The sequence below is a fragment of the Mirounga angustirostris genome, unplaced genomic scaffold (assembly GCF_029215605.1).
Source record: "Mirounga angustirostris isolate CCGP_5_RB_7025 unplaced genomic scaffold, mMirAng1.0.hap1 SCAF_5, whole genome shotgun sequence".
Classification (NCBI taxonomy): domain Eukaryota; kingdom Metazoa; phylum Chordata; class Mammalia; order Carnivora; family Phocidae; genus Mirounga; species Mirounga angustirostris.
Window position 1 is genome coordinate 63,957,824 of NW_026991713.1, and position 27,837 is coordinate 63,985,660.

At 57.0% G+C, this 27,837-nt stretch overlaps 1 protein-coding gene across 13 annotated transcripts in view; it reads left to right on the forward strand.

The window, feature by feature from the left end:
* The first annotated feature begins 2,290 nt into the window (after window positions 1-2,290).
* The window catches only part of KMT2D (lysine methyltransferase 2D), a 37,916-nt gene continuing 12,369 nt past the window's right edge, over window positions 2,291-27,837 (forward strand). For 4 of the 13 annotated variants that reach the window (XM_064591319.1, XM_064591326.1, XM_064591325.1 and 1 more), the window contains exons 1-39: window positions 2,291-3,504; window positions 7,787-7,872; window positions 8,132-8,258; window positions 8,443-8,666; window positions 8,791-8,900; window positions 9,070-9,232; window positions 9,563-9,728; window positions 9,834-9,948; window positions 10,089-10,246; window positions 10,453-10,598; window positions 10,725-12,209; window positions 12,303-13,408; window positions 13,874-13,987; window positions 14,340-14,450; window positions 15,064-15,168; window positions 16,165-16,346; window positions 16,526-16,690; window positions 16,783-16,892; window positions 16,989-17,036; window positions 17,689-17,910; window positions 18,144-18,263; window positions 18,352-18,465; window positions 18,674-18,804; window positions 18,887-19,034; window positions 19,232-19,297; window positions 19,476-19,586; window positions 19,789-19,926; window positions 20,031-20,115; window positions 20,306-20,547; window positions 20,648-20,721; window positions 20,930-20,980; window positions 21,105-22,916; window positions 23,023-23,205; window positions 23,283-23,419; window positions 23,643-25,498; window positions 26,883-27,006; window positions 27,159-27,243; window positions 27,331-27,415; window positions 27,529-27,761. In XM_064591319.1, the coding sequence (XP_064447389.1) occupies window positions 7,824-7,872; window positions 8,132-8,258; window positions 8,443-8,666; window positions 8,791-8,900; window positions 9,070-9,232; window positions 9,563-9,728; window positions 9,834-9,948; window positions 10,089-10,246; window positions 10,453-10,598; window positions 10,725-12,209; window positions 12,303-13,408; window positions 13,874-13,987; window positions 14,340-14,450; window positions 15,064-15,168; window positions 16,165-16,346; window positions 16,526-16,690; window positions 16,783-16,892; window positions 16,989-17,036; window positions 17,689-17,910; window positions 18,144-18,263; window positions 18,352-18,465; window positions 18,674-18,804; window positions 18,887-19,034; window positions 19,232-19,297; window positions 19,476-19,586; window positions 19,789-19,926; window positions 20,031-20,115; window positions 20,306-20,547; window positions 20,648-20,721; window positions 20,930-20,980; window positions 21,105-22,916; window positions 23,023-23,205; window positions 23,283-23,419; window positions 23,643-25,498; window positions 26,883-27,006; window positions 27,159-27,243; window positions 27,331-27,415; window positions 27,529-27,761 (10,701 nt within the window). In that variant the 5' untranslated portion in view covers window positions 2,291-3,504; window positions 7,787-7,823. The remainder of the gene's footprint in view (window positions 3,505-7,786; window positions 7,873-8,131; window positions 8,259-8,442; window positions 8,667-8,790; window positions 8,901-9,069; window positions 9,233-9,562; window positions 9,729-9,833; window positions 9,949-10,088; window positions 10,247-10,452; window positions 10,599-10,724; window positions 12,210-12,302; window positions 13,409-13,873; window positions 13,988-14,339; window positions 14,451-15,063; window positions 15,169-16,164; window positions 16,347-16,525; window positions 16,691-16,782; window positions 16,893-16,988; window positions 17,037-17,688; window positions 17,911-18,143; window positions 18,264-18,351; window positions 18,466-18,673; window positions 18,805-18,886; window positions 19,035-19,231; window positions 19,298-19,475; window positions 19,587-19,788; window positions 19,927-20,030; window positions 20,116-20,305; window positions 20,548-20,647; window positions 20,722-20,929; window positions 20,981-21,104; window positions 22,917-23,022; window positions 23,206-23,282; window positions 23,420-23,642; window positions 25,499-26,882; window positions 27,007-27,158; window positions 27,244-27,330; window positions 27,416-27,528; window positions 27,762-27,837) is intronic. The other 9 variants (XM_064591323.1, XM_064591328.1, XM_064591329.1 and 6 more) reach the window with 8 other exon arrangements.

Consider the following 27,837-nt stretch of genomic DNA (forward strand, 5'->3'; position numbering starts at 1 on the left):
GTATCCCTCACAGGGAGAACACAGACTTCTCTAGCCACCTGGGGGTCTGAGGTACCCTGTCCATGCACTTAGTTGGGGAGGATGGGCAAAATCTTAGCTGTGATCTTGCTGGCACCCGACTCTTGGCTAGCTGGGCTTAGAGTTGGGGTCATCGTGTGTCATGCTAGTTTTAGAAAGTTCTGCCAGCTGCTTTTGCATCTCTAATCTAGAATCTAAAAAATAAGGGCTGCTGGAAGGAGCATTCTCCAAAGAGCAATCTCAGTGGTTTAGGATTCTTTTTAGGGTTGTCACCACACTCTTTCCTTACATTAAAATTAGGTCCTTTTGCACATCTGACCTGGAATACTCACTATAGGTTGTCTGTTGCCCTGCTGCCATTTCCATGAGGTCTGGGATAGACTTACAAATGTTTGAAGTTTTCTAAAAGTGTATCAAGCAATCTCAAAGGCCTGATAAAAGTCATGAATAGTAGTTAATGGCTAGGTTGGAATACTTTTCCACTTAGCTGTGTGACCTTGTATAGTCACTTAACCTGGCTGAGCCTCAGTTTCTCATTTACGAAGTGTAGTTAAACCTTCATAGGGTTGAGTTGAGAATTAAATTGAGGTGATATATGAAATGCTTAGCATAGTCTCTCATACATAATAAACCCTTAAGAAACAGTGGCTATAGTGTTATTGGAGGTCTTTTTGGTGAAGGTCAGCCTCCCGGCATCTGGATATAGAGTAGAGAGGGACCTTCCATTTTCCAACTTTTTAAAATTAAAAAGTGTTTATTTATTTTTAAAGATTTTAAGTAATCTCTATGCCCAATGGAGGACTCGAACTTGCAACCCCGAGATAAAGAGAGCGTGCTGTACTGACTGAGCCAGGCAGGTGCCCCCATTTTGCAACTTCTGTCTCAGTTAATTTATTCATTATAGCTGGGACAGGTGTGGGGTCGCTCCTGGACTTTTTTTGCTGAACTAGAACTGCATGGTCAGTGCACGGTATATGATGCCACTGTGTGGCTAGCACGGGATATGCCTAGTTCTGATCCCTCCCATGAACCTGACTGGTTGGTAGGGATTTAGGTTTTCTGCACTGTCCAATATGGAAGCCACATCTCACATAGTTTTAATTTAGTATTAAAATTAAACAAAAAGGTCCTCAGTTGCACCACCTACATTTCGAAGTGCTCAATAGCTACATGTGGCTAAGCCAAATTAGTGTAGCTCTAGTGCATTTCCGTCATTGCCGAAAATTCTATAGGACAACACTGTAAACCCTTTCCCACAAAACCAGCCCTGTACCTGATTTGCCTCTTTCTCCACATCCTCCTTAAAAAATTTTTTTTAAATTATATAAATATATATAATCCTAGGAAAAACATGGCCATTGGTCACTTGATGTGGTTCATTGGGAAATTTTACCTATTTTATTTAGCCTCAATCTCATCATCATAGACTTAATTCCACGTAGTTCATAACGAGGGTGAGAGATAACTAAGAATATATTAAGTATCTAGCATATAGTTAATTTGTCTCCCGTTCAGCCGTGGTTACAGCTAATGCAGAAAAGGCATTCCAATCCCTCCTTGCCCAGACTTATTGGGGTGTGTGGGGGAATGCCTGCAAGCAGTGTTTTGGGATCTTGTCTAGAGTAACAGCACTCCGGCCAGGTAGCAACAAGGCTCCAAGGTCCATCGCCTCTGTTTACTAGAGAAGGGGACACAGGGCCTGAAGGTCCCGAGAGAAAGACTGGGGGTCGGAGTGGGAGCACCCGGGAAAGGAAGGAAACTCCACATTTATGTTTTGATGGGGGAGGTGTGTGTGGTGATTGTGCGGGCACTGGCTCTTCTTTCCTCAGGAGGGGGTTTGAGAGCCAGAAGGAACGACTAGGGACTCGTCCCGCTTTCCTTCGGGCCCCCGAACGTGGCAAGAACCCACCCATTGCAGCGCCAGGCGCCGTGCCTCACTTTCTCCATTTGCGGACTCCAGTTCCCAGGATGCAGAGCAGCGGCCAATCTCCTGGCTCTTCTTCCATCCCCCTCCCGCGAAAGATTGCCCCTGGCCAAGGCAAGGGGGCAGGTGGTTTCAGGGGCCGAGAACTGCAAGGGAACGGAACTAGAAAGTGGCCGGAGTCCTAGTTTCACCAGCCGGGCGGTGAAGGAGGCAGGTCCAGGGCCGGGGCGCAGAGGAGGGGGGCTTCATTCCCACGTGTCTGCACAGTGGCCGGCCCGGCGCAGTCGGGGTTAACCCGAGGCGGAGGGATCCCGCAGCGTGTGCGTAGAACTGCAGAGTCACAACCTTTCCTCCGAGAGGGCCGGATCCCTCCGCCGCTCCGCTCCAACACAAAATAGGGCCGCGTCTTCTCCTTTCTCCGCTTCTGGAGTGGGGTTCCCCAGGCAAAAGGCCCCCCCGGATCTCGCGCCGGAGGCTTCCCGAATCTCCACGACCGCTGCCGAGATCTTGGGCCAGGAAATAGCCCCTTCGCAGGAACCACCCTACCGGCCGAACAGGAGGCGGAGGGGGGGAGGCGGAGCGGCGCCGCGCTGCACTACTTTCCTCTCCGGTTGCAAATGGCTGCCTCGTTCCCCACTTTCCGCTCAGTTTCCTGACCCCCCGGTGCCGGGAGCCGGGGTTGGGCCATGCACCTCTAGGCCCCCCGCGATCACAGCCAGCCGGGGGTCGAAGGGGTGCCGCCGATCAGAGCCGGCCAGGCCGGGGGCGGGGCAGCTCCCGAGGCCAGAGGGGAAGGGAGGCGAGCGCCGGGCCTGGAGCGGCCGGAGGGGAGCGGGCAGAGGGCTCGCACCGCCCGCCCCTTCCTCTTCCTCGCCCACCTACCTTCCTCCCTTCCCCGGGGGGGGGGGGAGCAGAAGGTGGGGGGCTCGAAGCCTCAGAGGGCGAGCGCTCGGGGTCGAGGAGCCCGGCGTTGGGTGTGTGTCAGGTTCAGCCCCGCGGCCCCGCCGGCTCCGCGTCGCCGTAGCTCGCGCGGCCCCGGGGCGCCGGCCCGGGCGGGGAGAGGGGCTCGCCGCTCCAGCGAGGGTCTCACGTTCCATCCGGGCCCGGCGCGGGGCGGCGCGGCATTCCTTCCGGGCTGCTGGGGAGGCGCCTCGACGTTCCATCTGGAGAGCCTCGACGTTCCGCCCGAGCCCGGCGCGGGCGGCCGGGGCGCTGGCCCGGCCCTAGGACTGAGAGGCCGCCCGGCGACGCGGATGCGGAGCCTGCTCGCCCAAGATCAAAGCCACCGGTGCTCTCTTTGTGTCCGCTCGGGATTCGCCGCCCTGGGGCTGTCCATGGAAACCTAAACTGCTGGAACCCGAGGCAGAGAACCCTTCTTTGGCTTCTTGCTTTTTTTGGGGGGGAGGAGGGTGTCCACTCCGACCTGGATTTACCGTTCTTGGCCCCCCTAAGCCCCCCCGTGCGGGGGGCGGCTGTGATCGCTCTGGCGGTTGGAGGTCGGGGAGCGGCCCGGGCTCTGGCCATGTTCTCGGATGAGGATTTCTGGATCGCCCTGTGAAGAGGTGAGTGAAGTCTGCCCAGCCAGGGCCCAGAAAGGGTTGGACTGGGGGCATAGCCAGATGGACTATCTTGGCCGGAGCTGGCCTTTAGGTTGGAGAAAGGGGTGCCAGAGCTGAGGAGGGTTCCTTTGGCAGGGTCTGTCAAGGGAACCTGAGCCAGTCGCTGGGGCAGAACTGAGGCCTGGTGTCTGGGGTGTGCCTCTTTAAAGACTGGGGGTTCAGGGAACCACGGGAGTTTGGGAACCTGGCCAGATCGCCTTTCTGCCTGTTTATTTTTGTGTTGGGGGGAAGCTCTGCTAAACTAGGACCCAGGCCCTGATGCCAGCACCAATCCCAGTTGGCTGCTTCTCCCTCAGGGTTCCTTGTGGGCCTTGGGAACAGAACAACTTTGGGAGGGAGGATAGAGTGCCCCTGCCAGGTCAGACTTAATGCCAGGTTGGACTTTAAGGTTGTTCTTGCCCATCCGGGCACCCAGAAGCAGTCTCTGGGAGACTCCAGGAACCCTAGGTCCTTCACCAGGCCTTATTTCACTGTGCAAAGGGGAGAGTGTGTGGAAATTGACTAGTGTGATGAAGGGGGTGGCTAGGGCAAGAAGGAGGCGGGGCTGGGGGCAGCTCTGGCCTTGCTGTTCAACTTTAAACTGCCCCTGCCTGGCAAAGTGACCCCAGCGAGGCCTAGTGCTGTCTTAGCCTGCTTTGCCTCCCCTCCTCTGGGGATGGACATAATCTCTAGGGGATTATAGAGGAGGCCGTTGAGATTTGCTCCCTGCGAATGTGGGCTGCAAAAAATGGCTTTTGTCTCCCTCTTTCTCTGGGCCTGGTGTGGAGAACTGGTTGCCCATAAGTCCCTGGCCAATCCCACAGGCCCCTCCCAGACCTCTCCAACCCTTTTCAATCAGGGAATGTTAACTGGTCCTCTGATCCTGTCCCAAGCCTGCAGAATTGGGTGGCCTGTCCCTCTTTGGAGGAGAAATGACCTGATCAGAGCTGTTTCTGCTGAAGCCTGTGTTTCCAACCCTGGCAGGAGGTGTTGGGGGAAGAAGGGGTGTGTATGTGAGTGTACGAAGGGTGCAGCATGAGCCTCATGCCTCTGGGCCCTGGGCTGGGACAGCCCCTCTCACAGCTGTCATGCTGCCCAGCAGGGATTTGGCTGGTGTGTTTTGCTCCCTCACTCCACCCCCTCCAACATACATAGGCTAGCTCCCTTTGGGCCTGGTCTTGGAAAGGAGAAAATAGGGATTTTGCTCTTGAAAGACTTCTGGGTGGTAACCCTGAGGTGAGAGGTGCTATAGGGGTGGTGGAGTGAGGCTAGCTGTCACCCATCTCTCATCCCTTGCCTCCTCAGGAGTGTCCCTCCTGTTGTCTGGCCCCAGAGAACTTCCTTGGGAGGGACCTCTTCTTGTTAGCTGTGGTTAACCCCAGGATGACCCAGAGACAGTCGGGAGGGTCGACAGGGCCAGTGTTGCCATTTGGATTCTTCCTGGAGGGCCGGCCCAAAATGGGGGTGGGGAGAGGTGTGGTTTGATTCTCAGGCTGGGAACCAGGAAGTCCTGAGTTCTACAGAAGAGCTGTTCACTCAAGGGCCTGTTCAGCCTTTCACCTCTCCAAGCCTCCATTTCCCCTTTGGCTGGGAAAATGGAGTTTAAGCTATTGATCTGGGATGGAGGCGGAGGGGAGAGTGGGTTGAGTTGAATCCATGTCCTCTTCCTTGCTGCTTTGGGCTTTTAGGCCCAGGACTATGGGAAGCCAGCACCGTTTTACTCCCTAGATCTGTACTTCTGTGGGATCTCTAGTTCCCCAGAGGAAGCCTAGCTAGGTATTAACCCAATTTAGATCCAGGGAAAAAAAACCCTTGGGGTGTGTGTTTGTTTGTGTGTGTGTGTGTGTGTGTGTGTGTGTGTGGTTTCTGGCTGTGAAAGATGGGACAGGGGGAACCTGTGGTCTTCATTTGTTTTGATCCGTTCAGGGGCCTGGCAACTGGGACTCAGCATTGGGGTGCAGGTGCTAGACTGCAGGGTAGAGAAATGGAGCTCAGGCTTCGTGGAGGTACCCCTAGATTCTTTTTGGTACAGTTTGGAGGACACTCTACTCTTTGCTGCTTGATCTATCTTCCATGGCCCCATGAATGAGGCTCTGGCTTTGGAGGATGTTGGTACTCTGTCTTCCAAGGCTGGACGAAGGTGGTTTCTCTACCTCCCCGAGCAGTGCCAGCCCCACCAGCTTGAGAGGGCTGTGCTCGGGGGAGGGCAGAGGAATTTGTCCCTCTGGCCTTGTGTGAGGCAGTCCTCCTCCCACCTCCTGTATTATCACTGTTGCTTTTTATTTCTTACTGTTTGTGACTCCTTTGGCCTTAACTGTGAGAGCAGAGCTGGTGGAGGATCTTTGGGGGCATGTAGTGGTAAGGTACAGTAAGGTACACATATTTAGGCAACTTTGAAGTCTCTGGGTGTGGTCAGGCCTTGAATGACTGAATAGGAAAAGGGGCCTGGCTGGGGCCCTGACTTCGAACCCCTGCTTCCCAACAGTGGCTTCTAAGGGCCCCTTGAAGTCCCAGAGCAACTTTTCTGTGGGCTGGCCAGATGACCTTCCTACTTTCCTTTCAGGTGTGGTTGTGTGACAGGTTTGGGAAAGAGATGACCTGGGAATGGAGGTAACATTGTATCTTTCCCAATCTAGCAGATTCTGATAGTGTGAGGGGAAAAAAAGTAAAACAAAATTTCTTTTCCTGTGACATGTCACAGAAGGTGTGTTGCCAGTCTCTGGAAATGGAGTGTAAGCTCAGGGAAAAAGGACTGATAATTGTGGTTCTTAGGTAATTGATTTACCCATCCTGGGCCCCTTTGAGGGTTCCCCCATCTCATCTGCCCCAGTCACTCAGCCCTAGTGGTCGACCACTGGGGTATTTGGTTTGGGAAGAGACGCTTGTCTTTACTAAGGTTGGTGTGGACCCTCTGGTTAAATAAGAGGAGTGGAAAAGGTGGGAGAGATAAATTTCTCAAATTTTATTTAGAGTCGTTTTAGGGATTTCCCCCTTCCCGTGCCCCACCCCCAATCCTTAGGAACACTCTGCACTCTTTTCTCTGCTTACACTCCTACCCTTCCCATTAAGAGCAGCTCGCAGCTATCCCTTTATTCCCTTCTTCTAAAAGATGTCTTTCTTCTTCCTCACCTCTGTAACTCTTCACTTCTCTCTTTTTTGTAGTGTGCTTATTAGTTCTTTCTGGGGTTTAGGAAAATATGCCCAAAGGGTGGGCATACCTTCTTAGGTATAACTTTAGTGTGTTTCATTTGGCTCTGGTATAGACAGGCATATTGTAGAAGAGGGGACCGTTACCCCCCACCCCCATAGTGTGTGTGGAAACCCTGCTTGACGGAAGAGGAAGGAAGCTACTCCGCTCTGCTGTGTCCTCCCCGGTTTAGAACTCCTCCAAGTGGTAGTGTGCTTCCTGAGACTACAACTCCCAGCATGCCTAGCCTCAAGCCTGGCTACACATGCTCAGTAACTCTTAAGGCCCACTTCTGTTAACTACTAGGGACATCTGAGGAGTAAGGGCAGTTGGCGTTGCTAAGGGCAACGACCTGAGGCCTTCAGGCTGGGTGAGATCCTGAGCTCAGTCACAGCAGGGGTCTGAGCTGGATTTGGATGGGCAGTGGGGGGAAATTGGGGAGTTTCTTCTGTTGTGATTGGGATCTCCTGGTTGAAACCCATGGAAGTGGGAGAGATCCATCCACAGCTGGGCTTTAGTTTCAGTGATGTATTCTCCATCCTGCAAGACCTCAGACTCTGTCTCTGGGAGAGGGATTTTGACTGGACTCAGACTCTTGGGTTATGGCTACCCTTGGGTTGGCACTGACATACCTCTAGGATGGTAGCTGACTTGAGATACAAAGAAAAAGGCCAGGGAATTGGGCCCACCAGGAGCCAAGAGCTCAGACATGAGGCAAAGGGTGGTACTAGATATAGATTGGATATGCTTCTAGTTGGATGCTATTGCCCTGGGAACTCTTATGCAGGAGGTAGGAAGGGGGAAAGGGGAGTGGATCCCCTGAGAATCCAGAGTGGGAGAATATGGTATGTGTTTATCTGGGGAAGAAGTAGGCAGTGGGATAAGGGTTGGGGAGAAAGACTTCCCTTGTTATTAGAACAGGAGTTTGTAGGTATGGTTTTTCTCGGTTTTCTGTAAAGTCTAGTTAGGAATAGCTGTTTTCCTTCTAGGATTCTGGGAAAAGTGTTTAGTTGAGGAAACTTACTAGACATATAGATCTTTCTTTTTGGCTCCCGACAGGTCTCCCCGAGAGGGCCCTGCCCAGTCGGAGAGAGGGATGGACAGCCAGAAGCCGCCTGGTGAGGATAAAGATTCAGAACCGGCAGGTGAGTAGGGCAAATTCTAGGTTTGCTGGCAGCCTTCTGCCCTTCCTAGGCAACCTTAGGTTTCGGGCCCTGACACAAGGACAGGAGCTAAGTCTGCCTAATAAACAGGTAATTGAAGGACTTTGTTCTTTGGCACAAAAGGCAAATTGCCATCACTGTGATCTACCAAGGGTTTTGGGTAATCTCATGGGTCTGATGAGTGGACTAGTATCATATAGAGGATGATGGCTGATGTATACTTCTCTGTCTGTTCATTTAGCTGATGGACCTGCAGCCTCTGAGGAGTCAGGCACCACTGAGCCAGACCTTCCCAACCCACATGTGGGGGAGGTCTCTGTGCCCAGTTCTGGAGGTCCTAGGCTTCAGGAGCCTCCCCAGGACTGCAGGTAACTAGTTTGGGGAAGTGAGGATATAAAGGCATACAGAGATTTGATTTGAGAGTCTCAGCTTTCAAGGAGGAAGATTTAGGAAGCTGAGTGTTTGGGAATCATAGGCATGCCAAATCATGGGGATGTTAGGGTTGCCTTTGGGCCGGGGCCCGGCATGGTGCTGATGCTTGTATGTCCACAGTGGGGGTCCAGTGCGGCGTTGTGCTCTCTGTAACTGCGGGGAGCCCAGTCTACATGGGCAGCGGGAACTACGGCGCTTTGAGTTGCCATTTGACTGGCCCCAGTGTCCAGTGGTGTCCCCTGGGGGGAGCCCAGGGCCCAACGAGGCAGCGCTGCCCAGTGAGGACCTGTCACAGATTGGCTTCCCCGAGGGCCTGACACCCGCCCACCTAGGAGAACCCGGAGGTAAGTGAGGGGAGGTGGGGTGGCTGACTTGGGCAGGAAGGGGGGGATGGGCTGAGCGGTCCTGAGCCAGCGGTTACTGGTTTGCTAACTCTGTCCTTTCTATTTACCCCTCTCCATCGCGAAGGGTCCTGCTGGGCTCACCACTGGTGCGCTGTGTGGTCGGCGGGCGTGTGGGGGCAGGAGGGCCCAGAGCTATGTGGTGTGGACAAGGCCATCTTCTCAGGAATCTCACAGGTGGGGCTGGGGCCGCGGGGCCGCCCAGGCAGAGGGCAGAGCGGGCTGGGCTGGCGGGCTTCTGAGAGGCTAGGCTGAGCAGGGCAGCGGGGAGACAGGCGGGGCTGGTGGCTGACTGGTTGCTTGGGAGAGAGTGGCGGGCACTGACACTTTGTCTGCACCCCGGCAGCGCTGCTCCCACTGCACCCGGCTCGGTGCCTCCATCCCTTGCCGCTCCCCCGGATGTGCGCGGCTTTACCACTTCCCCTGCGCGACTGCCAGCGGTTCCTTCCTATCCATGAAAACACTGCAGCTGCTATGCCCGGAGCACAGTGAGGGGGCTGCACATCTGGGTAAGAAGTCCTGCCCTCTGGCCCTAGGGCAGATGAGGGGCCAGGTGTGCCCCCGGGGCTTTGTGCTCTGCACAGCGCCGTCTGTGTGCCCCCCGGAAATGGGGGCGAACCTGGGAGCACAGGGACTTCTTGCCCGTCCCGCTTACCGTGGCGTCCGCAGTGCCTAGAAGAGTGCCTGGCGTGTACTAGGCAGATACTCGACTCTTTGTTGCTGGTTCATTCTGTGTCCTCTGGAATGCCTGTTATGTGGAGAGCGCTGTGCTGAGTCCTACAGGGAATCCTACAGGGAATCCATAGCTGACCCGCGTCCTCTGTCTCTTCCCACTGTAGAGGAGGCTCGTTGTGCGGTATGTGAGGGGCCCGGGGAATTGTGTGACCTGTTCTTCTGCACCAGTTGCGGGCATCACTATCACGGGGCCTGCCTGGACACCGCTCTTACCGCCCGCAAGCGTGCTGGCTGGCAGTGCCCAGAATGCAAAGTGTGCCAAGCCTGCAGGTAAGAAGACGGGGGCAGGAGAGAAGCCTTAGGTGAAGTGAAGCAGGGCTTAGGGTTGAAAATGAGGGGAGGAAGGACCCTGTTATGTGCCCCATGTCCCTGCAGGAAACCTGGGAATGACTCTAAGATGTTGGTCTGTGAGACATGTGACAAAGGATACCATACCTTCTGCCTAAAACCACCAATGGAGGAACTGCCCGCTCACTCTTGGAAGTGCAAGGTGAAGATCCCCCGATTCGGCCTTCCTCTCCCTAATTCTGCCCTCCTGCAACCTCTTGTTTCTCTGTGGTGCGGAGTCCTGCGCTCTCCTCCAGGCTGCTCTCTGACCAGTGCCTCTTTTTGCCCGCTTCCTTCCCCTAGGCATGCCGGGTATGCCGAGCCTGTGGGGCAGGCTCAGCAGAGCTGAATCCCAACTCTGAGTGGTTTGAAAACTACTCTCTCTGTCACCGCTGTCACAAAGCCCAGGGAGGACAGCTCGTCAGTTCTGTTGCTGAGCAGCATCCCCCTGTCTGTAGCAGGTAAGTAGTGTGGACTGGAAGAGATAGGGCCGGGGGGTTTGGAAGTACTGAGACCCGCAGGGGACATGTGAAAGCAAGTTGACTTTGAGAGGAGAGCCCCAAGGTGGGCAGTATGATCCGTAGTATTCCTGCCCTGCCCCAGTGTGCTCTCTAGGAGTTGATAGAGGACGAGAGCCACGGTGCCTGCTCCCCTGTACCCTCTGCAGGTTCTCACCCCCAGAGCCTGGTGATACCCCCACTGATGAGCCCGAAGCTCTGTACGTTGCATGCCAAGGGCAGCCAAAGGGTGGGCACGTGACCTCTATGCAACCCAAGGAACCGGGGCCCCTTCAATGTGAAGCCAAACCACTAGGTGAGTGGGGTTTGAGGGTCCCTGAAAATAATTCCTGTCTGTTCTGTGTCAAGGAACAGTGTCTGCTTCGCCTACTCTGTGAAGTAGAGCTGGGCTAGGTGGGAGCATAGTGTCTTATGTCTGCAGGGAGAGCAGGGGCCCAACTTGAGCCCCGGTTGGAGGTCCCCCTAAATGAGGAGATGCCACTGCTGCCTCCACCTGAGGAGTCGCCCCTGTCCCCACCACCTGAGGAATCGCCCACATCCCCACCACCTGAGGCATCGCGCCTGTCCCCGCCACCGGAGGAATCACCCCTCTCTCCACCGCCTGAGGAGTCTCCTCTGTCTCCTCCACCTGAGTCATCACCTTTTTCTCCACTGGAGGAGTCACCATTCTCTCCACCACAGGAGTCACCCCCATCTCCCCCACTTGAGACACCCCTCTCTCCACCGCCTGAAGCGTCACCCCTATCCCCACCGTTTGAAGAGTCTCCCCTTTCCCCCCCACCTGAGGAGTTGCCCACTTCCCCACCACCTGAAGCATCTCGCCTGTCTCCACCACCTGAGGAGTCACCCATGTCTCCTCCACCCGAAGAGTCACCTATGTCTCCACCACCTGAGGCATCCCGTCTGTTCCCACCATTTGAAGAATCGCCCCTGTCCCCTCCACCAGAGGAGTCTCCCCTCTCCCCACCACCTGAGGCATCACGTCTGTCCCCACCACCTGAGGACTCGCCCATGTCCCCACCACCTGAAGACTCACCTATGTCCCCCCCGCCCGAGGTATCACGCCTGTCCCCCCTGCCTGAGGTGTCACGCCTGTCCCCACCGCCTGAGGAATCTCCCCTGTCCCCACCGCCCGAGGAATCTCCCACGTCCCCACCACCTGAGGCTTCACGCCTTTTCCCACCACCTGAGGACTCACCCACTTCCCCGCCACCTGAAGACTCACCTGCTTCTCCACCACCGGAGGACTTACTCGTGACCCTACCGCTAGAGGAGTCATCCCTGTTGCCACTGCCTGAGGAGCCACGTCTCAGCCCCCGGCCTGAGGAGCTGTGCCTGTCCCCTCGGCCTGAGGAGCCGCGCCTGTCCCCTCGGCCTGAGGAGCCGCGCCTGTCCCCTCGGCCTGAGGAGCCGCATCTGTCCCCTGCACTTGAGGAACCATGCCTGTCCCCCGCACCTGAGGAGCTGCGTCTGTCCCCTTGGCTTGAGGAACCGCGTCTGTCCCCCCGGCCTGAGAAGCCATGTCTGTCCCCTGCCCCTGAGGAGCTGCACCTGTCCCCTGGACCTGAGGAGCCCTGTCTGTCCCCCCGGCCAGAGGAGCCGCGCCTGTCCCCCCGGCCTGAGGAGCCGCGCCTGTCCCCCCGGCCTGAGGAGCCGCGCCTGTCCCCTCGACCTGAGGAACCGCGCCTGTCCCCTCGACCTGAAGAGCCCCCTGAGGAGCCAGGCCTATGCCCTGCACCTGAGGAATTGCCCTTGTTCCTCCCACCTGGGGAGCCACCTCTATCTCCCTTGCTTGGAGAGCCGGCCCTGTCTGAGCCTGGGGGACCACCTCTGTCCCCTCTACCTGAGGAGTTGCCGTTGTCGCCATCCGGGGAGCCATCCTTGTCACCTCAGCTGATGCCACCAGGTAAGGGGATGTTAATACCCTCTTATCTGGGACAGTCTTAATCCTTTATGGCACATCTAATCTAAGAGCCTCCCTTTTTCTCTCTCTCTCCAGATCCTCTTCCTCCTCCGCTCTCACCCATTATCACGGCTGTGGCCCCGCCGGCTCTGTCTCCTTTGGGGGAGTTAGAGTACCCCTTTGGTGCCAAAGGGGACAGTGACCCTGAGTCGCCGTTGGCTGCCCCCATCCTTGAGACGCCCATCAGCCCTCCACCAGAAGCTAACTGCACTGACCCTGAGCCTGTACCCCCTATGATCCTCCCGCCATCTCCAGGCTCCCCAATGGGACCAGCCTCTCCCATCCTGATGGAGCCCCTTCCCTCTCGGTGTTCTCCACTCCTCCAGCATTCCCTGCCTCCCCAAAACTCCCCTCCTTCCCAGTGCTCTCTTCCTGCTCTGCCACTGTCCATTCCCTCCCCGCTGAGTCCCATGGAGAAGGCAGTGGAGGTCCCAGATGAGGCTGAGCCGCATGAGATGGAGACTGAGAAAGTCCCAGAACCTGAGTGTCCAGCCTTGGAACCCAGCCCTACTAGTCCTCTCCCCTCCCCCATGGGGAACCTTTCCTGCCCTGCACCCAGCCCTGCCCCAGCTCTGGATGACTTCTCTGGTCTGGGGGAAGACACAGCCCCTCTGGATGGGACTGACACTCCTGGTTCACAGGCAGAGGCTGGACAGACCCCTGGCAGTTTGGCTGGTGAACTTAAGGGTTCCCCTGTGCTCCTGGACCCCGAGGAGCTGGCCCCTGTGACCCCTATGGAGGTCTATGGCCCAGAAGGCAAGCAGGCAGGGCAGGGTTCACCCTGTGAAGAGCAAGAGGGGCTACGTGTACCAGTGGCCCCTACCCCACCCGCTCTCATCAAATCCGACATCGTTAATGAGATCTCTAATCTGAGCCAGGGCGATGCCAGTGCCAGTTTTCCTGGCTCAGAGCCCCTGCTAGGCTCTCCCGACCCCGAGGGGGGCGGCTCCTTGTCCATGGAGCTGGGGGTATCTACAGACGTTAGTCCAGCCCGAGATGAGGGCTCCCTGCGGCTCTGTACTGACTCGCTGCCAGAGACTGACGACTCGCTACTGTGTGATGCTGGGACAGCTATTGGAGGCAAAGCCGAGGGGGACAAGGGGAGGCGGCGCAGCTCCCCAGCTCGTTCCCGCATCAAACAGGTGAGAGGCTATCCGGCCACTGGTTGTGGTCAGGGGTGTAGTCCTGTGTCCCTGATAGCTTCCCACCTGGCTTATTGAATCCTAGCCTCTCAGAGATCCTTCGGTTCAAACTCTTACTTCTCTAAGGGGAACGCTGATGCATAGAGGGGGAAGTGAATTGCCCGGGTTCGTGGTTACTCAGTAGGAGAGCGAGGACTAGAAATTCAGGTCTCTCTAGCCAGCGTGTGCCACGTTGGCCATTCTTTCTCCTTGGGACAGGGGAATGGTTTGAGCGGGAGCTACCTACCTGTTGCTGTCTGAGAGCTTGGCTTTTGCCCTGCCCTGACTGGGACTCCTGGGCCTTATTCCCTCTCATGCTCTGTCCATTCGTTTCTTCTCTCCCCGCCCCCAAGCTCACGGGCCCGGCACGCTGCAGGATCACAAGCTCCCGACTTGCTGCTGTAACCATCCTCTTCCCTCACTCAGGGTCGCAGTAGTAGTTTCCCAGGAAGACGCCGGCCGCGTGGAGGAGCACACGGAGGACGTGGGAGAGGACGGGCCCGGCTAAAATCAACTACTTCTTCCATTGAGACTCTGGTAGTAAGGAGAGGCTTCCCATTTCCCAAACATGCTTCAGCTGGCCCCTTCAAGATTAAGCACCCTTTAAATCCTGCCAGTCCCCTGCACGCTCACCTACCTGCCTGCTAGCCTAGGGCCTGTCCAGCTATGTCTGTGCTCCTTCTGTCCACCTGGCCCCCAGGCTTCTCTGAAATCTCTGCTGTCGGGCTGAGGCCCAGTTTGGGAGCTGGGGTGTTCTTCTGCTTCTTAGTGCTGGCTCCTGGCCTTCATCCTAGCCAGGGGTTCACGCCTCCTTCCCCCAACACCAAAGAGGAAAGCAGCTTAGCGGGGGCAGATTTAGCTGCCTCACTTGCCACAACTCTCTGCCTGTAAGGTTGCTGATATCGATAGCTCCCCCAGCAAAGAGGAAGAAGACGACGATGACGACACCATGCAAAATACTGTGGTTCTCTTCTCCAACACAGACAAGTTTGTCCTCATGCAGGTACCATACTTGACCGGGGTAGTCCCGTCCTCAGCACCGAGACCCAGCAGACCCAACATTGGGTGTGCATATTTTGGTGGGAGGGTAAATGAGGAAAACCAAACCAAGGACTTATTTCTGGGGATATCCAGCTATGAGAAAAGAGTGAATCAGGATCATGTTGCTCATTTGTCCGTCCATCAGATTTCTCCTTAGCGTCTCCTCTGAGCTTGGCACTGAGCTAGGAGCAAGGGGTATAGCAGTGAAAAAAGCAAGGCCTATTGAAGGTTATGGCCTAGGGAAGTTAACGTATGTTCTCACCTGAATAATCTCAAAGCTGATAGACTTTTGTCAGATATGCTACTCTCTCGTCCTGACCAGTCTTTATCTTTCTTATCTTCCTTTTACCTCTCCTTCCTTTTACCCGTGTCAGGATGTACCAATTCAGATTCCCTGGTCATGGTCAGATGAGCAAGGCATGAACAGGCCCACGATGGCTAAGTGTCCTAATGATGGGGGGTGGGTTTTTGGTTCCCTGATTCCCTCCTTTCAGATTAGTGTTGTAGTTGGTCACTGAGACTGAGTGAGATGAGGAGACCAGGTTGGACATTTGGGTTTCTGTGTGTTTCTCTAGGACATGTGTGTGGTATGTGGCAGCTTTGGCCGGGGGGCAGAGGGCCACCTCCTTGCCTGTTCCCAGTGTTCTCAGTGCTATCACCCTTACTGTGTCAACAGCAAGGTGAGTTCAAGGCCCAAGAGTCCTGGGCTAGGGAATGGGGTCAGTTATTTCTTATCTTAGGCCCCAGTTCTGGTCACACCACGTTTTTTTGCTTTTTTGTTTTTTAAGATTTTATTTATTTGCTAGAGAGAGAGAGAGAGAAAGCACAAGCAGGGGAAGCAGCAGGCAGAGGGACAAGTGGGTTCCCCACGGAGTAGGGAGCCCGATGTGGGACTCGATCCCAGGGCCCTGGGATCATGACCCAAGCTGAAGGCAGACGCTTAACTGACTGAGCCACCCAGGCATCCCATGTTTGTTTTAATTTAAAAAATTTGAGCATAGTTGACACCTGGTCACACTACTTAAAGTGGCAGTTGGTCCTGGAAGTTCTTTATCAGCCACTAGTGGTTATCAAACTCACCTTGGGGCAAAGTACTCTGGAAATCGTGGTGGTCTTTATTATGTTTCTTGGTGGTAGACCATGATTTACTGGTATAATTTAATCTGTTGTATAAGCTGTGAGAGCTTTACTAATAGAAAACATGATATGGCTTGGAGATAAAGTATAAAATCAAAATGATAAGCACATGTCTGCAAGGTGAAAGCACTGTTTTTGACCCAATTATGATCATTTGTTTTGGGGCTTTCATTAATGTTGATTTAGAACTTGCTGACTGCAAACATTCATTAATTTTTAACAGTAGCGGGTTCTAAATGTTCAAGAAAAATTGGGGGAAATACAACCTAATTCTACCCACAGTCTTTCTGGGGACTGGGCTAGTGAAAGATTATAATGAGGCAGTGGCTGGGTGAGGCTGTTCTCTGATCGGTGGAGATCCCTGGGAGCCTAAGTTTAGAACCACTGCTTTTGGGGATGAGGGTGCTCTGCGTGGCCTTCCTGTGCTCAGATGGGCACCGAGGTCCTCCAGCCCTACCCATGGTAAGTCCCGCCCTCCCCTAAGAGATCTTCCCTCTCTCGTACTTCATACCCTGAGGCATTGCCATCTTCTATACCAGATCACCAAGGTGATGCTGCTAAAGGGCTGGCGTTGCGTGGAGTGCATCGTGTGTGAGGTGTGTGGCCAAGCCTCGGACCCCTCACGCCTGCTGCTGTGTGATGACTGTGACATTAGCTACCACACATACTGCCTGGACCCGCCACTGCTCACCGTGCCCAAGGGTGGCTGGAAGTGCAAGTGGTAAGGAGACCCAGGCTCCCGAGGGGCCTGGGCCAGACATGTTGGAGGAATGTGATGTTGCTAACATGACAGAGGCTGGGTTTAGAAGGCCGGGCCGGTCGCTTGCTTCTCAGTGTGAAGGTGTCTGGTTGCCTTGGGTAGGTTTAGGTGCTGAAGGTCTGTTTTCCTGCTCCCACCAGGTGTGTGTCTTGTATGCAGTGTGGGGCCGCCTCCCCTGGCTTCCACTGTGAATGGCAGAATAGTTACACACACTGCGGGCCCTGCGCCAGCCTGGTGACCTGCCCTATCTGTCATGCCCCATATGTGGAGGAAGACCTACTAATCCAGTGCCGCCACTGTGAACGGTGAGGGCGCCCCTCCATCCTTGTGTAGGCCTTTTCCCTGTTCTCATCCTTGCACTGTCTGGGTTTATCTCTTCCTGCCTCCCTTCTTCCAGGTGGATGCATGCTGGCTGCGAGAGCCTCTTCACGGAGGATGATGTGGAACAGGCGGCTGACGAGGGCTTTGACTGTGTCTCCTGCCAGCCGTACGTGGTAAAGCCTGCTGGTGAGTCCCAGGTGCTGAGGAGACGGGAGAGGGGCAGGGGTGCCTTGCTTTGGGACAGGGCCTCAAGTGGCCTCGCCTTGCTTGTCTCTTCCATAGCGCCTGTGGCCCCTCCAGAGTTGGTGCCTATGAAGGTGAAGGAGCCAGGTGAGTCACAGAAATCCCAAATGGCAAGGCCGGAGGAGACTTAGACACTGTCTAGTCCAGCTCCAACCCCCCAACTTCATCTCCTCATTTTCAGAGGAGGAAACTAAGATCCTCGGAGGTTGAGTGGCCTGCCCAAGGTCATCCCAGTAGATTAGTGGTATATTTGGGACGAGAACCAAGGCCTCCATTTTCCCAGGCAGAGTTCATTCCACTAGGCAACATGGCCTTTGCACTGCCAGAATCTCACCTCCAGAGAGCACAGAACACAACTTTTTCTTCTCAGTGAAGGAGGCTGGGGCCACCTCCTCCTCCAGCATGATGTGGACACTGGTCCTGGCGTCTGGGGCACCGTATGCTGGCCATGGGCAGGCCCAGGCAGCTAGAGAATGTATTTGGTGAACTAGTGTTAGTCATGAGCAAAGTCAGGCTTCTGTAGTAGCCGTCTCTATGAACCCCTCTGGGTCACTGATAGAGAACTCGGGCCTCAGCTGGCACCCGTCGGTGGCCTGTCCTCTCCAGCCCTCACACCCCAGTGTTCGCTTTGGTCTGTCTTTTGCTGCTTTTGTCCCAGCTGGGGACTTAGGCTGGAACTGGAGTTCTGGTTTCTCTGGGGCCTCCATCCAGGGGTTACACACTCTTCCCCTTTGTGCAGAGCCTCAGTACTTTCGCTTCGAGGGCGTGTGGCTTACCGAAACGGGCATGGCCGTGCTGCGTACCCTGACCATGTCACCCCTGCACAAGCGGCGTCAGCGGCGAGCACGGCTTGGCCTCCCGGGCGAGGCAGGGCTGGAGGGTTCTGAGCCCTCAGATGCCCTTGGCCCTGATGACAAGAAGGATGGGGACCTGGACCCTGATGAGCTCCTCAAGGGTGAAGGTCAGGCTGGGGAATCTCGGGGAGTGCCCAAGGAACGGGAAGATGCCTGGGAGAGTGGGGTGTTGGGGGGGCAGCATTGCCGCTCCCGGTCCCCCCAAGCCACCGTTGGTCTTGCCAGATGGCTCTGTGGCGAGGCACCGGGCTCTCTGTTCTTGGATGGCAGGATGACAAGGTTAAAAGGGTCCGTGCCTCTGATCTTCCTCTCTCTCTCTCTCTCTCGTCCCCATCCACAGGTGGCGTGGAGCACATGGAATGCGAAATGAAACTGGAGGGCCCCGTCAGCCCTGATGTGGAGCCTGGCAGAGAGGAGACCGAGGAAAGCAAGAAACGCAAACGCAAACCCTATCGGCCTGGTGAGGCCCGGGGATGGGGAGGTGTGTGGTGAGAGGTAGCTCACCAGGTCCCCAGCAGCTTCTCAGTCTCCGCTCTGCCTCCTCACAGGCATCGGTGGTTTCATGGTGCGACAGCGGAAATCCCACACACGTGTGAAAAAGGGGCCTGCTGCACAGACGGAGGTGTTGAGTGGGGATGGGCAGCCCGACGAGGGTGAGACGGGTGAGGGCTCCAGTGGGGCCTGGGAGAAGGTGGGGATCACAGGAACTCTGGGGCACTGCCAGGGAGGCCCGGGAGGTGAGGGCTCACTCCTAGGGCCAAGAGGGTGGTGGGTCCAACTGGCACTGGGGAGAGTAGGCAGAAAGCATCCCTCAGCCGAGTTAGGAGCAGCATGCCTGGGAGGGGCTGACACCTCCCCTTCGGTTCCCAGTGATGCCTGCAGACCTGCCTGTTGAGGGCCCCGTGGACCAGAGCTTAGCTGATGGGGATGAGAAGAAGAAGCAGCAGCGGCGAGGGCGCAAGAAGAGCAAACTGGAAGACATGTTCCCTGCTTATCTGCAGGTGGGTCTTAGGCTCTATGGGGTGAGGGGAGCGCCTGTCCTGCAGACCATGAAGAAGCTTGTTTCTCTTACTTCTCCTGCAGGAAGCCTTTTTTGGGAAGGAGCTGCTGGACCTGAGCCGGAAGGCCCTTTTTGCAGTTGGGGTGGGCCGGCCAAGTTTTGGACTAGGAACCCCCAAAGCCAAGGGGGATGGAGGCTCAGATAGGAAGGAGCTCCCCAGCTCACAGAAAGGTCAGTCATTTCGGGGTGAGGTGGTCTGAAGGGATCCAACTTCCCTGTGATTAGGAGCTGGTGAGGGAATTTGGTAGGGAATGGGCTCGTCTCCCGGAATTGAGGGTGGGCCACGGCCCCAGCCTGTGGAGCTGGGGACCCATTCTGGGCACCAAGTGTCAGGCATCTCTGACTGGAGTGGGGACTGTTGCTCACAGGAGATGATTGTCCAGATGGTGCAGATGAAGAATCCCGTGGCCCCGAGGGCAAGGCTGATACACCAGGTAAGAGCTGCTGGGAGGACTGTGTCCTATCTTGGATTGGCCTCTGTCAACATGTTTTACCCGCGAGCACCATCTGGGCTGGAGGCTGGAGACTGTGTCATGCCCCCTGTGGTTCAGGGTGGCCAGGCTGGTGCCTCTACACTGTCCTTGGCTGATGGGTTTCTCCTGGCAATTGCAGGACCTGAAGATGGTGGCGTCAAGGCATCCCCGGTGCCCAGTGACCCTGAGAAGCCAGGCACTCCGGGTGAAGGGATGCTTAGCTCTGACTTAGATAGGATTCCCACCGAAGGTGAGGCTGTGGCCCACACTCTTCGCGTGTGGGGGTCCTCTGTGGGAGAAGGACAAGGTCCTGCCTGTGGGACTGCCACCTGCACAGCTTCTTTGCTGGGGAGTCCTGGCCACCTTCCCTGACCGTGGCCATTTGTAGCCCTGTGGTGTCCCCTCAAATTCCCAGTCTTCCTCAGCGGCATCCTTCATCAATCCCCCCACAGAACTGCCCAAGATGGAATCCAAGGACCTGCAGCAGCTCTTCAAGGATGTTCTGGGTTCTGAACGAGAGCAGCACCTGGGTTGTGGGACCCCTGGCCCTGATGGCAGCCGGACACCACTGCAGAGGCCCCTTCTTCAAGGTGATGTGGATGGGAGTGGCGTGAAGACTGGGTGGCCAGGTTTGGCCAAGCTGGCCCCAGGATGGGCCTCTTGCTCCCTTTCTCTGATCCTGTGCCTCTTGTAGGTGGACTCCCTTTGGGCAATCTCCCTTCCAGCAGCCCAATGGACTCCTACCCGGGCCTCTGCCAGTCCCCGTTCCTGGATTCTAGGTTGGTATCTGTGCTTAACCCCTGTGGGCAGTCCCTGACTCCTGGGTGCCGCTGTAGCAACACTTTCCTCTGCTCCTTAGTTAGTGACCCTCCTTGTGGGGGCAGGGCGGGCCTGGGGGCTCTAAGCAGTTTGTCTGGGGGTGGGGCTTGGCATCCCTGCCCTCTGTGACTCTCTGCCCCTGCGCCCCAGGGAGCGCGGGGGCTTCTTTAGCCCGGAACCCGGTGAGCCAGACAGCCCCTGGACAGGCTCAGGGGGCACCACGCCCTCCACCCCCACCACCCCCACCACGGAGGGTGAGGGCGACGGGCTCTCCTATAACCAGCGGAGCCTTCAGCGCTGGGAGAAGGATGAGGAGTTGGGCCAGCTCTCCACCATCTCGCCTGTGCTCTATGCCAACATTAACTTTCCTAATCTCAAGCAAGATTACCCAGGTACCCATGGGATGGGGGCAAGGACAACAACCTGGTGATGTGGTGGGCACAAGGGTCACCTTCTAAGTCTCCTCTAACGAAATACTTCTTCTGCCTCCAGACTGGTCTAGCCGTTGCAAACAAATCATGAAGCTCTGGAGAAAAGTTCCAGCTGCTGACAAAGCCCCCTACCTGGTGAGACAGAAGGGAGCCTGGGTCAGGGTGCGAACTGGGGCTCGGGGGTGTCTTTGGGAAATTCACCTCAGTTCTTTCCATTCCCCACTCCCAAAGCAACTGGGCCAGAAGGGATCCGCTTCTGGGTAGGGAGTGAGTGATGTGAGGGATGGGACTGGGCATGAAACTGAGCCGTAGTAGGCTTAAGGCTGTGTCTTGTATCCCTCAGCAAAAGGCCAAAGATAACCGCGCAGCTCACCGCATCAACAAGGTGCAAAAGGTGAGTGGGGGCCAGGCTGGGCCGTGCCATCCAAGTCCTATGGCTGGGGGCCTCTCGGAGGGTATGGGGGACATAGGGCCTGCCACAGCAGCCTGACTGCTCTGTGCCTGGTCTCCCCCTGTAGCAGGCTGAGAGCCAGATCAACAAGCAGACCAAGGTGGGCGACATGGCCCGTAAGACTGACCGACCGGCCCTACATCTCCGCATTCCCCCCCAGCCAGGGGCACTGGGCAGTCCACCTCCCGCTGCTGCCCCCACCATTTTCATTGGCAGCCCCACAACCCCCGCCGGCTTGTCTACCTCTGCGGATGGGTTCCTGAAGCCGCCGGCGGGCACAGTGCCCGGCCCCGACTCGCCCGGTGAGCTCTTCCTCAAGCTCCCACCCCAGGTGCCCGCCCAAGTGCCTTCGCAGGACCCCTTTGGACTGGCCCCCGCCTACGCTCTGGAGCCCCGCTTCCCCACGGCACCACCTACCTATCCTCCCTATCCTAGTCCGACTGGGGCCCCCACGCAGCCCCTGACGCTGGGCGCCTCATCTCGTCCTGGGACTGGCCAGCCAGGGGAATTCCACACTACCCCACCTGGCACCCCCCGACACCAGCCCTCCACACCTGACCCCTTTCTCAAACCTCGCTGCCCCTCACTGGACAACCTGGCTGTGCCTGAGAGCCCAGGGATAGGGGGAGGCAAGGCTGCTGAGCCCCTGCTGTCGCCCCCGCCTTTTGGGGAGTCTCGGAAGGCCCTAGAGGTGAAGAAGGAAGAGCTTGGGGCATCCTCTCCTAGCTATGGGCCCCCAAACCTAGGCTTTGTTGACTCACCTTCCTCAGGCCCCCACCTGGGCAGCCTGGAGTTAAAGGCACCTGATGTCTTCAAAGCCCCCCTGACCCCTCGGGCATCTCAGGTAGAGCCCCAGAGCCCGGGCTTGGGCCTAAGGCCCCAGGAGCCACCCCCTGCCCAGGCTTTGGCCCCTTCTTCCCCCGGCCACTCGGACATCTTTCGCCCTGGCCCCTACCCTGACCCCTATGCCCAGCCCCCATTGACACCTCGGCCCCAGCCCCCACCCCCTGAGAGCTGCTGTGCCCTGCCCCCTCGCTCATTGCCCTCAGACCCTTTCTCCCGAGTGCCCGCCAGTCCCCAGTCCCAGTCCAGCTCCCAGTCCCCATTAACCCCCCGTCCTTTGTCTGCCGAGGCTTTTTGCCCATCCCCTGTTACCCCTCGCTTCCAGTCCCCTGATCCCTATTCCCGTCCACCCTCACGCCCTCAGTCCCGTGACCCGTTTGCCCCCTTGCATAAGCCACCCCGACCCCAGCCCCCTGAAGTTGCCTTCAAGGCTGGGCCTCTAGCCCACACTCCTCTGGGGGCTGGGGGCTTCCCAGCAGCCCTGCCCTCAGGGCCGGCAGGTGAGCTCCATGCTAAGGTCCCAAGTGGGCAGCCGCCCAATTTCGCCCGGTCTCCTGGGACGGGTGCTTTTGTGGGCACCCCCTCTCCCATGCGTTTCACTTTCCCTCAGGCGGTAGGGGAGCCTTCCCTAAAACCCCCTGTCCCTCAGCCTGGTGTCCCTCCACCCCATGGGATCAACAGCCATTTTGGGCCCGGCCCTACCTTGGGCAAGCCTCAAAGCACAAACTACGCAGTAGCCACAGGGAACTTCCACCCATCGGGCAGCCCCCTGGGATCCAGCAGTGGGTCCACAGGAGAGGGCTTTGGGCTGTCCCCGCTACGTCCCCCATCAGTCCTACCACCACCTGCACCCGATGGATCCCTCCCCTACCTGTCCCATGGAGCCTCACAGCGGGCAGGCATCACCTCTCCAGTCGATAAGCGAGAAGACCCAGGGCCTGGAATGGGTGGCTCTTTGGCGGCACCCGAACTTCCAGGTACCCAGGACCCAGGCATGTCCAGCCTCAGCCAAACAGAACTGGAGAAGCAGCGGCAGGTGGGTGGACATCCTGGAGCGAACCCCCCCATACCTCTGCTGTCCCTGTGCCAGCCCTGTGATTGGAGGAGAATGGACTTAGCCCACTTGTCTGTTCTCTGCGCAGCGCCAGCGACTCCGGGAGCTGCTGATTCGGCAGCAGATCCAGCGCAACACCCTGCGGCAGGAGAAGGAGACAGCTGCGGCAGCGGCAGGAGCAGTGGGGCCCGCGGGCAGCTGGGGTGCTGAGCCCAGCAGCCCTGCCTTTGAGCAGCTGAGTCGAGGCCAGGCCCCCTTCGCCGGGACCCAGGTAGGTAGAGTGGCAAGGAGTGGGGGGGTCCGAGGTACTGACGGTGGCCCGCCCTCATCTACCTCTGTCTCTCCTAGGACAAGAGTAACCTTGTGGCGCTGCCCCCAAGCAAGTTGGGTGGCCCCATTGTGGGGCCGGGGGCTTTCCCCGGCGACGACCGACTCTCCCGGCCACCTCCCCCAGCCACCCCTTCTTCTGTGGATGTGAACAACCGGTGAGGCTCCCAGGGGTTCCCTCGGGGTAAAGCGAGGGAACAGACTTCACCACCGCTGTGTGCTGCCCCTGGTTTCCCCGTGGCTGACCCTAGTCCGGTGTCCACTTACTCTTCCTCCCCGTTCCCTCCGACTGCGGCACCTCCATCCTTCCCCGCCGCCCTAAGCCCGTGTTCTAGCTCTTGGCCCTGGTTTCGTCGTACTGACTACTGCGTGTTCTTGCAGGCAACTGGTAGGAGGCTCCCAGGCCTTCTATCAGCGGGCGCCCTACCCCGGCTCCCTGCCCTTACAGCAGCAGCAGCTGTGGCAGCAGCAGCAGGCGGCGGCCACGGCAGCGACCTCCGTGCGACTTGCCATGTCTACCCGCTTCCCATCAACTCCCGGGCCCGAACTTGGCCGCCAAGCCCTAGGTTCCCCCTTGACAGGAATTCCCACCCGCCTGCCTGGCCCTGGGGAGCCAGTGCCTGGTCCAGCTGGTCCTGCCCAGTTCATTGAGTTGCGGCACAATGTACAGAAAGGACTAGGACCTGGGGGGGCTCCGTTTCCTGGTCAGGGCCCCCCACAGAGGCCCCGTTTTTACCCAGTAAGTGAGGACTCCCACCGAATGGCTCCTGAAGGGCTTCGAGGCCTAGCGGTATCTGGCCTCCCCCCACAGAAACCCTCAGCGCCTCCGGCCCCTGAACTGAACAACAGCCTCCATCCAATGCCCCACACCAAAGGTCCTTCCCTGCCCACTGGCTTGGAGCTGGTTAGCCGGCCCCCCTCAGGCACTGAGCTTGGCCGCCCTCCTCCTCTGGCCCTGGAAGCTGGGAAGTTACCCTGCGAGGATCCCGAGCTGGATGATGACTTTGATGCCCACAAGGCCCTAGAGGATGATGAGGAGCTTGCTCACCTGGGTCTGGGTGTGGATGTGGCCAAGGGAGATGATGAGCTGGGCACCTTGGAAAACCTGGAGACCAATGACCCCCACCTGGATGACCTGCTCAACGGGGATGAGTTTGATCTGCTGGCCTATACTGATCCTGAGCTGGACACTGGGGACAAGAAGGACATCTTCAATGAGCACCTAAGGCTGGTGGAGTCGGCCAATGAGAAGGCTGAGCGGGAGGCCCTGCTGCGGGGGGTGGAGCCAGTACCCTTGGGCCCTGAGGAACGCCCTCCCCCTGCTGCTGATGCGTCTGAGCCTCGTCTGGCATCAGTGCTTCCTGAGGTGAAGCCCAAGGTGGAGGAAGGTGGGCGCCACCCTTCCCCTTGCCAGTTCACCATTACCACCCCCAAGGTAGAAGCAGCACCTGCCACCACTTCCCTAGGCCTGGGGCTGAAGCCAGGACAGAGCGTGATGGGCAGCCGGGACACCCGGATGGGCACGGGACCCTTTTCCAGCAGTGGGCACACAACTGAGAAGGGCCCCTTTGGGGCCACGGGAGGCCCACCAGCTCACCTGCTGACCCCCAGCCCACTGAGTGGCCCAGGAGGGTCCTCCCTGCTGGAAAAGTTTGAGCTAGAGAGTGAGGCCTTGACCTTGCCCGGTGGCCATGCAGCATCCGGGGATGAGCTGGACAAGATGGAGAGCTCGCTGGTAGCCAGTGAGTTACCCTTGCTCATCGAGGACCTGCTGGAGCATGAGAAGAAGGAGCTGCAGAAGAAGCAGCAGCTTTCGGCACAGCTGCAGCCTGCCCAGCAGCAACAGCAGCAGCATTCCTTGCTGTCCACACCAGGCCCTGCCCAGACCATGTCTTTGCCGCACGAGGGCTCTTCTCCCAGTTTGGCTGGGCCCCAACAGCAGCTTGCCCTAGGACTTGGAGGTTCCCGACAGCCAGGCTTGGCCCAGCCCCTGATGCCCACCCAGCCACCAGCACATGCCCTGCAGCAGCGCCTGGCCCCATCCATGGCCATGGTGTCCAATCAGGGGCATATGCTAAGTGGGCAGCACGGGGGGCAGGCAGGCTTGGGGCCCCAGCAGAGCTCACAGCCAGTGCTGGCACAGAAGCCCATGGGTACCATGCCCCCTTCCATGTGCATCAAACCTCAGCAGCTGGCCATGCAGCAGCAGCTGGCTAACACCTTCTTCCCGGACACAGGTAACTTCGTTACTCAGGGGTGATCACTGCTACCGCCAGGTGGACACTGGAGCTAGAGACCTAAGCTAATCCCCCGCTAAGGGAAGTGGGACACACAGAGCATGGGCGAAATGCCGTACGAGCAGTGCAGGCAGAGGTGTTGTAGCTTTTGCGAAGGGAGGACCAGCGCCTGGCGTATAGCAGGCATTCAGATGTTGGAATGAATGGAATGAATGCACGAAGCCTGATTAGCAAAGGCTCTGTAGCCGTGGCGAGACCGCAAGGTGAGGAGCTGGAGAGAAGTGCAGGACAAAGCAGTCCGGGTAGGTGCGAGCACTTGAGCGAGGCTGCTGGTGGGGAGCCGGCAGGTACGTTTGGAGACGGCAGTGGAGTGGTTAGGCCGCAGTGGACTCTGTGTGGAGGGAGGTGAGTGGGCACTACCCTAATTTTGGAGACGTAAAAAGGGGGGCCAGATTGAGGAAGATCTCAAATTACACTAGCATTTATTGAATTACTGTTTGCTAAGTAAGCACTGTGCCAAGCACTTTATGCCCGTCGTCTGACTGAATCACAACAAACTCATTAAATAGGTACTGCCGTTGTCTTCAGTTATAGTAAAGGAAGCAGGCCTCGAGGTTAAGTAGCTTCTCCAGATCCAGATCATACAACTGACAGAGCTAGGGTTTTGAGTCCTGACCCTCTGACCCTCTTACCTGTTTCTTATTGCCTCAAAATACGAGGAGAGGGAGTTTGGTTAGTCCTTTAAAAAATGAAGAGTTAGTTTTGTGAGCAGTGGAGAAATACACAATGGGCAGGATTTTAGGAAGATTTGAAGTTTGGGGTGGTTGCTTATTTCTCCTTTTTTACCCAGCATCCTGAACAGGCAAGAAAGTGGGCTGTAGGTGATACATGTCGTGCCCAAAACAGCTCTGGCATCTAGGACTGGCACAGTGCCCATGTCTTGGGTTCTTGGGCTGCACTAGTTGTCCTAAGAATACTTTCTTTGAAGAATGTTTTCTAGGTTCATAGAGTGCATTCACAGTCTTTGTCACATTTGATTCAGTAGTTCCATGAGATAGGCGGAGTAGGGAATCATGAGCTCTGTCAGATAGAGGAGGAAACTGAGGCTCAGAGAAGTCAAATGACATTGATATGTTGGCCCCACAGATATCTGCCAAGTGTCTCTTCTTAGCACCTTGCAGGTGAAAACAGGGCCACATGTTTTGTGAATAATAAAGCTGAGTCACCCGTGCTGCCTGGCTCCTAGTTAGTGGTCTTTCCACCACTTTTTTGCCATTCCGTTGTTCTGCTTGGTTCCGTGGAGGTCAAGGTGTTGGAAGGCACAGCAGACATAGAGTGGAGTATTGAATCCAAGGTCCAGCTTACTCGGCTCTCCTCTCTCCAGATCTGGACAAATTTGCGGCAGAAGATATCATCGATCCCATTGCGAAGGCCAAGATGGTGGCTTTGAAAGGCATCAAGAAGGTGATGGCTCAGGGCAGCATTGGAGTGGCACCTGGTATGAACAGGTAAGACTTGGGGGGTGTGGGGGGGTGATTGGCTCTTTTCCTCTCCCAGTCCTTCCCATCTCCTTCCTGGTCCCTGTCCCTACTTGTCCCACCTCTTTGTCTTTCACCTTTCCCCATGACCTACACATCCCCTTTGTTTTGGCGGACTCCAGGCAGCAAGTGTCCCTGCTAGCCCAGAGGCTCTCGGGGGGGCCTGGCAGTGATCTGCAGAACCATGTGGCAGCTGGGAGTGGCCAGGTAAGTGGTCAGGTGGGAGTAGGAACTTGTGTCCTCTACAGTCGGGCTGCTCTTCTTAGGGCCTGATTTGCAACAATGACCCTTTAGCGGTCTCTCTCACCACAGGAACGGAGTGCTGGTGACCCCTCCCAGCCTCGTCCCAATCCACCCACCTTTGCCCAGGGAGTGATCAGTGAGTATGGGGCTGGGGAGGAGTGTGCAAGGGAGTGGTTTGGGGCAGATGGTGGAGGAAGAGGGATTCCGATCTCCCTTTTGCGGGTCCTGACACCCTGTTTCCTTTCCCAGATGAGGCTGACCAGCGGCAGTATGAGGAGTGGCTGTTTCATACCCAGCAGCTCCTACAGATGCAGCTGAAGGTGCTAGAGGAGCAGATTGGTGTGCACCGCAAGTCCCGGAAGGCTCTGTGCGCCAAGCAGCGCACTGCCAAAAAGGCTGGCCGTGAGTTCCCGGAAGCTGATGCTGAGAAGCTCAAGCTGGTTACAGAGCAGCAGAGCAAGATCCAGAAACAGCTGGATCAGGTAGGGAAAGCAGACTTCAGCCTGGCAAGCAGGGGCCCGAGAAGAGGGAGAGCATGGGTGGGCAGGCTCCAGGCTG